Source organism: Petaurus breviceps, unplaced genomic scaffold, assembly GCF_028583685.1.
Source record: "Petaurus breviceps papuanus isolate PSGF00001 unplaced genomic scaffold, PetGlider_PUasm1.0 181, whole genome shotgun sequence".
Taxonomy (NCBI): Eukaryota; Metazoa; Chordata; class Mammalia; order Diprotodontia; family Petauridae; genus Petaurus; species Petaurus breviceps.
This window is the reverse complement of record NW_027185784.1, coordinates 13,974,073-13,987,397: the sequence shown is the minus strand read 5'-3', so window position 1 is coordinate 13,987,397 and position 13,325 is coordinate 13,974,073. Positions and strand designations below refer to the sequence as shown.

At 35.2% G+C, this 13,325-nt stretch overlaps 1 protein-coding gene across 5 annotated transcripts in view; it reads right to left on the bottom strand.

Annotated features, from left to right (window-relative positions):
- MKLN1 (muskelin 1) overlaps window positions 1-13,325 on the bottom strand; it is a 305,308-nt gene that overhangs the window by 124,195 nt on the left and 167,788 nt on the right. For 4 of the 5 annotated variants that reach the window (XM_069087238.1, XM_069087241.1, XM_069087239.1 and 1 more), the window contains one exon: window positions 12,257-12,449. In XM_069087238.1, the coding sequence (XP_068943339.1) occupies window positions 12,257-12,449 (193 nt within the window). Of the gene's footprint in view, window positions 1-12,256; window positions 12,453-13,325 lie in introns of all 5 variants that reach the window. The other variant, XM_069087242.1, reaches the window with a different exon arrangement.

Sequence of the window (13,325 nt, the reverse complement as noted above, 5' to 3'; positions counted from 1 at the left end):
AAGATGAGAACAAATGGAAAGTAGAAACAGACAGGCAGGCTCAAGATTTTTGCTATAATAAAAGGCATGACAACTACAAGGCCAAATGGATGAGAAGGCATGGATAGGTTGCAATCTTTACCACTGGAGGGAGTACTCACATCAACACAATCAGCAATCTACTGAATTATGTGAATACAGTAAAAGATATTTATCCAGTAATTAATCAACTGAAACTAACCAGCATTTTCACTCATCTAAAAGTTGAACAATAACTGGTTTTTATAATAATGACCTTGAGATATCAAAATGCCACATGAGGAAAAAAATAAAAAATGAACACTATGAATGTCAATTAAACATTAAGTTATATTTTTAAATTTTCAGTAATTAGAATTCTTTTAAAATTGAATATTAATATAATATACACAGCAGCTAGGTGGCGCCAAGTGGATAGATAAACGGGCCTAACCTAAGGATGACCAGAATTTCAAATTAGTACTCAGACACTTACTAACTGTGTGACCTAGGCAGGGCAAATCAATAAACCCTTTCCTCCCCTATAAAATGAGATGGAGAAGGACATGGCAAACTACTCCAGTATCTTTGTCAAGAAAAGTCCAAATGAGGTCACAAAGAGGCAGACATGACTGAAATGACTGAACAAGAACAACATAATATATAGAATAATTCTCCCTATTAACCAGAATATTCAAGTCTTCAACCAAATGGGGCAAGAGAATCTTTATTGTACCACTAGTGCAGTTTACCATCTGTGCTAAGACAGCTTGACAATTTCAAAAACTGCCCTACTTACTAGAATTGGCAGGTTATAGTCAGAATAACAGTAGAAAGTCAAATATGCCCAAAGGCATTACAATCAACCTTGCAGGGTTATTTTTTCTACAATTTAAAATATAAAACACAGCAAAGCTTAAAACATTAGGCTTCATAATGAGAGCAAATTAATAAATCAATTATTTTAGAGCTCTTTGTATGAAATAAGAGTGATCCATCCTCTGGGTAACAAAAATTGCCAAGAACTTAGGACCACAGACATTACTCAATGCATAATGTTTTTTAAAAGAAAAAAAATTCTTTCTCTTGCCATATGACATTTCCTTTGAGTAATCTTATGCTACCAAGTTTCTTTCATTAAAATAAACTATTCATAAAACATCCATTTCAAATAAAGCATACTTCTAATGCACAATGGAAACTGGCATGATTATTCGAAGAAATACTTCAAATTTCTTTATTCTCTTTCTCCTTAAACAAGTTCTGGTGTCTTCTCTAGTTTGAGGGACGTTTTTTTTAAACAGAGTAAAGAATAATTTCCAGGTATTTAAATGCAGTTCTCATTTTCAAATCCAGATATAACTCTTACTTTAATTAACAACATGTTGGATTTGGAGTCAGAGAAACTGTGTTGTAATTTCAGCTCTGCTACCTACTATGAGTATGGCTTTGTAAGCAAGACACTCAGTCTCTGGGTCTCGGTTTTTCTGTAAAATGAGGAAAATGGACTAAATGACCTCTAAGGCCTCTCTTCTAAATTCTATGATTCCAGGGTTCTACAATGAATTGCACTTAAATATTATCCTTTTTCTACTATCTCAACCTAAGATGAAATATATTAAGAGCCTTAGCTAATTTTTTTCTGAATTGAGACATGTGAAAGCTTTCAGAGGTTTTATTTAGACTATTTGGGCTTATTTAGACTATTTAGACTATTTGGGCTAAAGATATTGACTGAACCCTCACAAGCAGAACAAATGTGAAAGAAATCATACCCTGACCTAGGAAGAAAATATAACTTCTCCTTTATAACAGGATATACCTGTCAAGACATGAAAATTCTCTTCCACTCTTGTCTTTGGTTTCATTTTATAATGCTTCTTTTCTTCTCTGGAACTAGTTTGGAGATGCTCCAAATGCCTTTACCAGAAACATTTTCATCAACTGGGACAAATTCCATATTTCGCCTCCTCACATATGAACAGGCCATAAGAAAGTCTGAAAAGACTGTTCAACCTATCCATAAAAGAACCCTATACTTTTGGAGAAAACATGGCTCAGTATAATATGGAAAGATTTGGGAGAGTAAATAAATTTGGGTTCTAGCTCTGTTGTTAATAACTATATTCAGTCATTTTAACTACTTCACAGGGAAAGTAATATGAGGCTTAGTTAAAAACAAAGAAATTGTAAATAAAAATACTCTTTAATTTACTTAATACACCGCTGTTGCCTTTTGCCAGGAGAATTAGGTTGATCAAACAATTCTGAATAAACATCAAATGAAGAGGATCAGAAATGGTGCAAATTGAATTTTAGTTAGCTATTTCTAATAAAACAGTACTAATTATAGGCCTTCTTTTCAGACATACTAAAGGAAAACAGCATAGCAAATACTCATTACAAATTTAGTCAAAGGGAATTTCTGTGTTTTGTTCCTTCATAAGACAGACCTGCTTCATATGATACAACATTTATTTTTAAATGGGGGAAAGGGAGAAATTTAATATTTTAGAAGTAGAACTGCAAAAGAAGGCAGAGCCAAGATGGTAGAAAAGGCACAGACTCACTTGAGTACTCCCAAATTTTCCTCCAAATACCTTTAAAATAATGCCTGAAAACTAATTCTGAAGTGGCAGAACGCACAAAAGGATGGGACAAAATTATTTCCCAGAAATAGAAGGTCAGCAGGAAAGGTCTATTACACCAGGGTGAGAGTGGAGTGCAGTCCAATGCAGGCCATGCCAGTGCAGACCCAGCCCCAGCAAACCAGCAGCTGGCACCACGGGCAGGACCCTATTGTACTAGCCATCTTCAGATCTGGGTTGCAGCCTCAGAGGAGGAAGAGGAGCACTGGCACACCAGAGCCTCAGGGGAGTGAAAACCCTGGTCACAGTTCCAGGGCAGGAAAGAGTGCTTATGGTCACTAATAGACCAGAAGAATAGTAAACACACCCCTATTTAGATCATACCACCTTGGAAGAACGAAAGATTACAAATACCCAGAGTTAGCTTTGGAAAAAGCAGTACAAAAATGCTAAAGTTTGGGAAAGTGTACCCTCCATCTTGTAGGCACAGGCCCACTTTAGCACAGAGTTAAAAGTTAAGAAACAGCCTGGAAAAATAAGTAAACAACAGAAAAAAAAGTCTGACTATACACACTTACTATGATGACAAAGAAGATCAAAATACATACTCAGAAAAAGACAAGAAAGTCAAAACTGCGACACTCAAAACCTGAAGGAAAAATACGAGTTACTCTCATACCACGGAAAAACTTAAAAAAGAATTGTAAAAATCAAGTAAGTGAGGTAGAGAAAAAATAGGCAAGAGAAATGAGAGTGATGCAAGAAAACAATGAAAAAAGAGTCAACAGATTGGTAAAGGAAGCACTTAAAAAATGCTGAAGAAAATAACACCTTAAAAAACAGAATAGGGCAAATAATAAAAGTAGTACAAAAATTCAATGAGGCAAAGAAAACCTTGTAAAGAAGAACTGACCAAATGGAAAAAAAGATATAGAAAAACTAACCAAAGAGGAGAACTCCTTAAAAAGCAAAACTGACCAAATGGAAAAACAAGATAAAAAAATTCAATGAAGAAAAGAACTCTTTAAAAAACAGAACTGGGGGGGGAAGAAAACGATGAGAAAGATACAATTAGAGTAAGAAAAGTAGAGAAAGAATAGGTGACCAAATGGAAAAAGATAAAGAAAAACTAACCAAAAAAAAACTAAAAAAACAAAAACAAACAAAAGGAAAAAACAGATAAAAAAAAGAAAAAGAAAAAAAAATCTTTAAAAAAAAGGGGGGGGGGGGGGGGGGCAGAGATAAGATGGCTGCGTAGAAGCAGGAAAATTCCATGAGCTCCCCCATAACCACCTCAAATACCTATAAAACATGACTCTAAACAAACTTTAGAGCTACAGAACCCACAAAGTGACAAAGAGAAACAAATCTCCCGCTGAAGGCAGGCCTACAAGAAGGGCCCATCACAAGGCGTTAGGAGCTGAGCCCAGCCCCACATGAGCCCAAGGTTTTAGCCTCAGGGTGGTCCCAACCAGCAGCAGATGGAGCAAACTGCAGAAGACAGGATCACTAGCATCTGCAGTGGTGTCCAGAATTATCAAACCATAAGTGCCAAGGACAAAATAAAAAGTCAGTGCGGAATTCTGTTGGAACTGGGGAGAACAAAGGAGTGGGGCTGGCTGCTGCCCCATGGGGCGAGAAGTAGCGGAGGCCCTGTAGCCACCACCATGGCTGCTTCAGAGCTCCTGGCCTGCATATCGTAGGGGGACCAAGAGACAAGTCTGAGGGGTAATTATTCTTGCTTTAACCTGCTTGGATCTGGATCACTGTCTGGGGTGTGTGACCAGGTGCCAGAACCAGTCTGGAGGCTTCAGAGAGGGAACCCAACTAATAGCTCCAGCAGCTGTGAAAACCCCAGCCATTTGGGACAAAGCTCCCCTGTCTGGTAGCAGAGTCCTACTGTGGCAAAAAGCCCAAAAGTCAAGTAATTGAGTGGCAACATGAGCAAACAAGGGAAGCAAAGCAAGCAGAGCAACCCAACTTTACACTCCTATTTTGGGGACAAAAAGGATCAAAGCATGGAACAGGAGGAAGACACCTAAGTCAGAACTCCTGCACCAAAAGCTTCCAAGAAAAATATGAACTGATTACAGGCCATTGAGGAGCTCAACAAGGAGTCTGAAAATCAAGTAAGAGAAATGGAGGAAAAATTGGGAAGAGAAATGAGAATGATGCAAGAAAATCATGAAAAGAGTTGACCTGACTGAATAACACTTTTTTTTTTTTTGCTTTTTGGAGGGCAGTTGGGGTTAAGTGACTTGCCCAAAGTCACAGGGCTAGTAATTGTGTCAAGTGTCTGAGGCCGGATTTGAACTCAGGCCCTCCTGACTCCAGGGCCAGTGTTCTATTCACTGTGCCACCTAGCCACCCCAAGAAAATAACACCTTAAAAAATAGACTAACTCAAATGCAAAAGAGGCCCAAAAAGCAAATGAGGAGAATGCCTTAAAAAGTCAAATTTGCCAGATGGAAAAAGAATCTCAAAAGCTCACTGAAGAGAATCATTACTTCAGAATTAGACTGGACCAAACGGAAGCTAATGACTTCATAAGAAATCAAGATACCATTAAACAGATCCAAACAAATGAAAAAATAGAAGGCAACATGAAATATCTCACTGGAAAAACCATTGAGCTGGAAAATAGATCCAAAAGAGATCATTTAAAAATGATTGGACTACCTGAAAGCTATGATCAAAAAAAGAACCTAGAAATCATCCTTCAAGAAATTCTCAAGGAAAATTGCCCTGATATTTTAGAACCAGGGGGCAAAATAGAAATTGAAAGAATTCACCTATCACCTCTTGAAAAAGGTCCCAAAAAGAAAACTCCTAGAAATATTATAGCCAGGTTCCAGAGTTCCCAGATCAAGGAGAAAATACTACAAACAGCCAAGAAGAAATAATTTGAATACTGTGGAAACACAATCAGGATAACACAAGATCTAGCAGCTTCTATATTAAGGGATAGAAGGGCTTGCAATATGATATTCTGGAGGTCAAAGGAGCTGGTATTAAAACCAAGAATCACCTACCCACCAAAATTGAGTATAATGTTTCAGGGGAAAATATTTCAATGAAATAGAGGACTTTCAAGCATTCTTGATGAAAAAAAACAGAATTGAATAGAAAATTTGACATTCAAATGCAAGAAGCATGAAAAGGTAAATAGGGAAAAGAAATCATAAGGAACTTATCAAAGTTGAACTATTTACATTTACATTCCTACATGGAAAAACAATAATTGTAACTTATGAAACTTTTCTCAGTATGAGGATAGTTGAAGGGAATATAAATGTGTGTATGTATAGATATACAGATGTCTATATAGGAGGGTATATGTGCATATGAATACATATGAGTGTGTGTATATATGTGTACAGGTCTACATAAACACAGGGCACAGGATCGATTGAATAGGAAGGGATGATATTTAAAAAATAAAATTAAGAGGTGAGAGGCATATAATGAGAGGAGATAGGGAGAGACAGAATAGGGTAAATTATCTTATATAAAGGAGACAAGGGAAAACTGTTACAATGGAGGGGAAGAACAGAAGGCAAAAGGGAATGGGTCAACCTTACTCTCATTGAATTTGGCTTAAGGAAAGAATAACATATACACTAAACTGGATATTTTACCCTACAGGAAAGTAAGGGGGAAGGGGATGCGGGATGATAGAAGGGCAGATTGGGGAGAAGGGCAGTTAGAAACATACACTTTTGAAAAGGGACACAGTCAAAGTAGAAAATAGAACAAGTGGAGGGGGGGGTGCAGGACAGGATGGAGGGAAATATAGTCAGTCTTTCACAATATATCCACTATGGAAATGTTTTGTGTGACTACACACGTACAATCTATATTGAATTGCTTATCTTCCCAGTAAGGGTGGGTGACGAGGGAAGAAGGGAAAGAATCTGGAATTCAAAATTGTTAAATCAAATGCTTAAAATATATAATAATTATTGCTATTATTATTATTTAAATGCACTGGGAAATAAGATAAACAGGCACTGGGGTATGGAGATCCATTTTCCAAAATTTGCAAAAAAGTAATCACAAGAGTTGGGAAAGGTAAACTTAGCTGCCAAAGACTATTTAAAACAACAGAAAGTCATAATAAAGGCTAGAGGGAATATCTACACACACACACACACACACACACACACACACACACACACACAGACACTTTTACCCAAGTGTTTCAAAGTCTCCTTGTACATTCAGTATCCTTAGTCCAGTATCTCCACAAATTTGGAGTTCAAAATATCATCTTCTTCACAGTTTTAACCAAAGCCAAAGAAAAGATAGTAGCTAAAAAAGTTCAAAGGTCATATGAGCAACATCAGAAAAAAGGCGCTTTTTTTAGTGCATCCCTGATATATTCTTATTCTGTTTTCCTATTCTTTAAAATAAAAATGAATCAATAAAAATGAAATTTAGATAATGTTTGTCAATAGTAACATGAATGAGAATAGCCTTTACAAATTAAATTGCAGCCTCCTTGCCTACCAAGCATTTATCATTTACTAAAAGTAACAAAACTAGGCTGGTCTCCTTTCATTTTGGAGAGTTGCAAATGGCAAAACAATAAAGAAAAATGTCACCAAAAAAACACCCAGTGGGAGATGATAAGAAACAGCTTAAACAAACTACAAACTGGTTAACCTACTTATAGTCTAAATAAAGTTGTATTAGTTTTAAAATGGCAAAAAAATCATTCTGAGCTTGCTAGCATACAAAAACAACAAGCTGGAATTTTCCCGCCCTTGCTTTGAGCAACAGACAATACATACTATGTAAAGTTTCAGGAAGAGAAGACGTCAATGAAAATGACAGCAATAAAAACAAAAATGATTAAAATACTTTTATCTGAATCTAAAGAAATGCCATACTGCTCACTATATGGAAACATTTTTTGTGTCATTACTTTTCAGTATATGCCTACATAAAATTTTTCCTTTCAGAGAGCTTCTTTTACAGACATTGCCATATTCCAGCACAGTAAGTAAGAATTAGATAAGCAAATGCCAATTTTTTTTTTGCTCACAATCAATGAATCTGTTTAATTTTTTATTTAAAATTAAAATTTTAATTTTACTGTGTTGTTGTTCAGTCATGTCTGACTATGACCCCATGGACCACACAATCCACGGAATTTTCTTGGCAGAGATACCGGAGTGATTTGTCATTTCCTTCTCCGGTCGAATGAGGCAAACAAGAGGCTAAGTAACTTGCCAGGATCACACAGCTAGTAAGTTGTCATGAGTTCATATGTGAACTCAGCTTTTCCTGACTCCAGGCCTAGCACTCTCTCTAGTAAGTGACCTAGCTGTCTTTTGACAACTATAGGTCAATATAATTGGTTTATGATCATTTCTATTATATTTTATGCATTTAAAAACACTGCTCCTAAAAGGCATTCGCAGGATTTATAAGACAATCCAAAAAGTCCACGACACAAAAAAAGATTAAGAACCCCATTCTGTTCCAAATCAATAATGTGCCAATCATCCAAAATCTTTCTCACTGGCTAACAGTACCAAGAAAGAAGAGTCAACAACACAGTGTGACAGCAAATGTAAATGACAATGATCCTACCCCATAAAAGTATATACAGCTTCAACCAATTAGTCTGGAATGTCCCCTCATTCACTGGTTGGGAAACAACTGTTTACTATTCTAAGGAAGTATTCAAAGATAGCACACAAGTCCTCACATGATAGTTTCCTCAATATTTACTGACTTTATCTTTTGCACTTTCCTCTATGGGTCTATTCTGATAATTCTGTGAGAAATATTTTGAAGCCCCTCAATCTAAAATAAAAAAGTCTGTGCTAATAACCTTTCTTCCCTGCTGATGTTCCCACAAAGAACCGGGGTCTAATTCAAGTTCTAACACTAAGCTGGAGGGTAGTGACCTTGGTCATTTCACTTTTTCAAACTTCAAGTATCTTTATTTGTAAAATGACAATGATGAAATTGAGAAGAGATGTGATTCAAGGTTCCTTTTCAGCTCTAAAATTCTAAATGTTAAGTTATCTTCTCATAATAAAGACAATCAAGTAGAAAATTTTAATAGTTTTATTGTTGAATGGGAATTCTTTATTTGGTATGATCATGATCAGGTCATACTGTAACTTTAAACTAAAGAGTTAGAAAACCCCTAAAGGAAGGGGTATTGACATTTTTTTTTAATGCTTTTCAGTGGAGGAAAAATACCATTATGATGAGCAGCACCAACAACAGTTAGCATCACTGTTGTTTGCTTCAAGATTTATCAATAGGAAAATAAGGCATAAGCTCAAATTTCCTTGGATGACTTTCTAAGAGACCTCAAACACATAAATCATACTCTCTCAATTAGTTTTTCTACACTGTACAAGGAAGCATCATTAATTATGCTCAATTAACTTTATCACAATTATGACTCTTGGGTCAAATTTATAATAGAGCAAATCTCTAATAGTCTGTAAGCAGATGTTTTAATAAATGAGACCCTCATATAATTGGTACATACAGTGCTTAAACGATTTAAAAGAACTAAGAACATAAGCAGACTACAGCACTTACAGCAAGTTGTTGGAAGCAGCAGAACAAAGGACAGGCCCATACTCTCCCAGTTACCATCTCACTGAACCCCAGTGTTTCTCCTCTGTCATAATTCTGCATCACAACTCACTGTGCCTCCCTCACAAGGGCATGCTCTAGAATAATTTACATTTGTTTAGTGTCTGACAGTTTACAAATGAAAGACATCAAAGTGCACTGTAAACTGTAAAATGCTACAGAAAGGTAAGGGGTTATTAGCTTATCTCGAACTTCCATCTATTAGAATGCAGCAGCATTTCATAAATGTTTACTGAATGAAAGGAAAAACTGGTCTTGTTTATAATAGACATTCCTGACAAGCACTGCAAATAAACATACTGACTGAAGGAAAATAAAGCTATACAGGTTAAAAACATGAGAAAATCATACAGAAGGAAATGAAAGCAAAGAAATATACAAATGAGTAGTATGCCGGTGTGTTTCAAACTGAGACTTCAAGAATTCAGAGATTTAAACTCATGTCCCTTCCTGAGAGTGAGGGAGAGTGTGTGTGTGTGTGTGTGTGTGTGTGTGTGTGTGTGTGTGTGTGTGTGTGTGTGTGAGAGAGAGAGAGAGAGAGAGAGAGAGAGAGAGAGTGTGTGTGTGTGTGTGTGTGTGTGTGTGTGTGTGTTCTCTTCTCTGACATATAAAAGTAGTGGGTTTTAGTATGATTTTTCTCTTTTGGAGGTAACATTCCAATCTCCAGCTGGTCAGTTTTGTCCTTTGAAGGCTATTGGGCATTGCTTTTTCCCTAGCTATAGGTAAAAAGGAATACTCAATAATCTAATGGAATATAAATTTAGAGACTACTCCCAGGATACCAAGAATACTGTTAGAAAAAAAGGTGCCATGCAGATCTATCGTCTTTTAAAATGGACTATAATCAAACAGAGGCAGTGGAACAATACCTTAAACAGTAGTTACTTGTTTTCCTCTCTACAAAAAATATGGAATTGGAAATGCTTTCTGTAATTAAGTCTTTCCCATTTAGCAGACTTGGCCTTTCTGCACTCTTCCACTATGTTTTTAATAAGAAGAGAAATCAAAAGGACTACTATTGACTTCTTTTTTTTTGTCCAATAGCATCATCAATGAAGTAAGCAGAAATGTGGACAACTTTGGAAGGAATGTTTGTTAACTAGACATTTCTGCAGAGCCAGCTGAGGAGAACCCAAAGCAATATAAAATATGCCTTGAATATGTCTTACAAAAATAGTTGCTCCCAATTTCCCTCAAAGTTTTTCCTCTTCAAGAGCAAGAAGAACAAGTTTATTGCAGAAACTGTGGACTGAAATGATGTGTTTTTAGTGGTTTCCTGACCCTTTATTATCAGATTATAATAAACCATGCCTCCTGACCAGCTTACACTATATGAAAGACGTGAATGAATGTATTTAAAATTGAAAAATTGATATAAAAATGCAATTTAGCTTAGTGATTAGGTACAATCACTAGCGATTATGGTTTTCCTCCTTTTCTCATAACCTAAAAATAAATGACCTAAAATAATAGCTTTTAAAAGACAAGAACAATATCTAAATAATAACTTTGTAACTATCCTAGTGCTGAGTAGTAGATTATACATAGCAGGTGTTTAGCAAACGATTAAGTGATAAAGGAAAACTATTCAATCTCTACATACCTTTAGTTAAAGGCATGCTATATAGTCTTTAAATTCTTGTCAAGCTTTGATATCTTAGTGATTTTTATAATATAATGTTTCCACTTTTACTCCAAATTTTACTTTACCTCTATGTTTTTTTGCAGAGCTGAAAACTGTTCTTTTGGAATTAAATAAAATTTGAGATATATCAAAAGATGTTAGAAGGCAGTAGATGTATTTGGATGAATAGCATTCCACCTGGTATTTTACATAGGTGAGTGTTCAATAATATACTGTGATAATAACTCTGTCTTGAACTAAAACTTTAGTAAAGAAACTGAAGGTCCAGTTGCCCCAGGTCACTTCAACTCAAAAAGGATCATTAACTACAATGCTAAATAACTTTTCCTTAATTTGCTCTTCTGTAAAATGATAGTATTGATATTCTGTCTTACAAAATTGTGGAGGATCAATGTTTGATAAGTATTTAAATATGCACAAGACAATACAACTATTTGCTAAGCGCCTCATATCTTTTAGCACTATCTCTGGCACTAGAATAATTACAGTTCACATTTATATGAGACTTTAAAGTGAATTTTAACATATGCCTATTTCTTCATCTGTAGATGAAGTTTATACATGACTTCCATTTAGAGATGAAGAAAAAGGAATAGGAGGTTAAAAATCTTGCCCAGGGTCACAGAGCAATGACAAAGCAAAGGCCTGAATAGAGATCTTCTGACTACAAGATAAGTACTTTATCTACTACATCACTGTATTGTTTGGTTATAAAGTAACAAAACTGGTTTTCAAATAAATACACAAGAACTTATATAGTCTTTTCAAAGTAACTTTCTTAGAAGAAAATATTATAATCTTGCTAATATTTATGTTAACATTTTAAAAACATTTTGTTTTAGAATTGTTTTCAAAATCACCTTGTAACCTACACAAAAAAATCACAATTACTTCATTAAACAAAACATTGCTAATGATAAAAGTTTTTATTTTTAAACAAAAAATCCAGTTTATCAGGTTTTTTTGGTGACATGGATCTTACTTGGTAGTGTGGTGATGCTTATGGACCCCTTCATAAAATCACATTTTTAAATAACTGAAGGAAATGCCCATTTTCAACTGGATGTTAGTGAAAATAAAGATGTTGAGAGTAGCATTTCTGTAATTAACGTGTACCCTCCCAAAATGTCTACCCTAGTTCTTACTGAGCACATTAGTCATTTGAATATGTAAAATATAATATGTTTGAACCTTATAGTAAGTCCTCCTGTTCTCAAAAAGGTTACTACTTTAGTGAGAGGATAAGATGTAAACATTTAAGCATCATATTGTCAATATAAACAGAAGAATTAATTTTATACACACACACACACACACACACACACACACACACACACACACTCAGTATGAGGTTCCCTTTTCCAAAAGCAAATCTAAACTCATATCCTAAATATCTTACCATTTACAGCTTTTTCAATCAACTCTTCACAAGCATCAAAATCACCCTTCAACACCAATTTGTCATGCAGATCAGTTAACATGGGATGTTCCAGTGCAATCTTGGTTTTTTTCTGTAGTGATTCAAAAGCTTCAGTGTAGTTGTGTTGACGGAAGTGTTTTAAACAAAGGCGAATGGCTTCCTGTTCACGGTACTACTAGAACACAAGAGAAATTAAAAGGAGGAGAGATTTGCTTTGTTGCAACTGGTAATGATGCAAAATATCAATTTAAAAGTCAAGAAATCTACTACTAACAGAAGCAAAGTACTAATTCTACCACCCCCCTTCCATGTTTTCCTAAAATATAGATGTCTTCTTTCTACATAAATGCCAAAAGTCATTAACTTTTTTGTCTAAGCACGACAATCATCATGATAAGGAAAAGTAATTTAAAAAAGTTAACATAAGTAATCATTTCTGTAACTATTTGAAATTATTTATACAAGTATTCCAGTCAACATTTACGAAACTGCACACCTTGGAAGAAAAAATGGGTCCTTTTTACTAAAAGAAAATAAATGTAAGGATTACATAAAAATAAGCATAAACATGGGACATTTAGGAACTAACTTCATTATACTCTGAAGGTAAAATAGGTTGTGATGCTTAATGTGCTTTGCTGTTCAAGAAATATTACATAATAGCTCTCACATTTCAGCAAAACAAGTTATTACCAGACGTTTACATACTTCCCGATTCCAAACAGATACAATATGCAAACCAGGTAACATAAGTATCAATCATGTGACCTATTCGTTTCTCCGTCCCTACAAAAGGATAGTATAATAAAACTTCAATGTACTAGGCATCTCTGCTCCTCAACAAAGGATATCAAACAACTGATTTTTACAGCTTAAATTCCTTTTAGAACACACTATTACAAAGAAGAGGATGCTGAAGCCAGAAACACAATTCCAATACTTTCTAAAGCTACATGCTATACAGTAAGATACAATAAGATTTATTCATAAGAATGATGACATTAAAACATCACAAGATGCTTTGAAGGAGAAACTTTCAATTGCCATT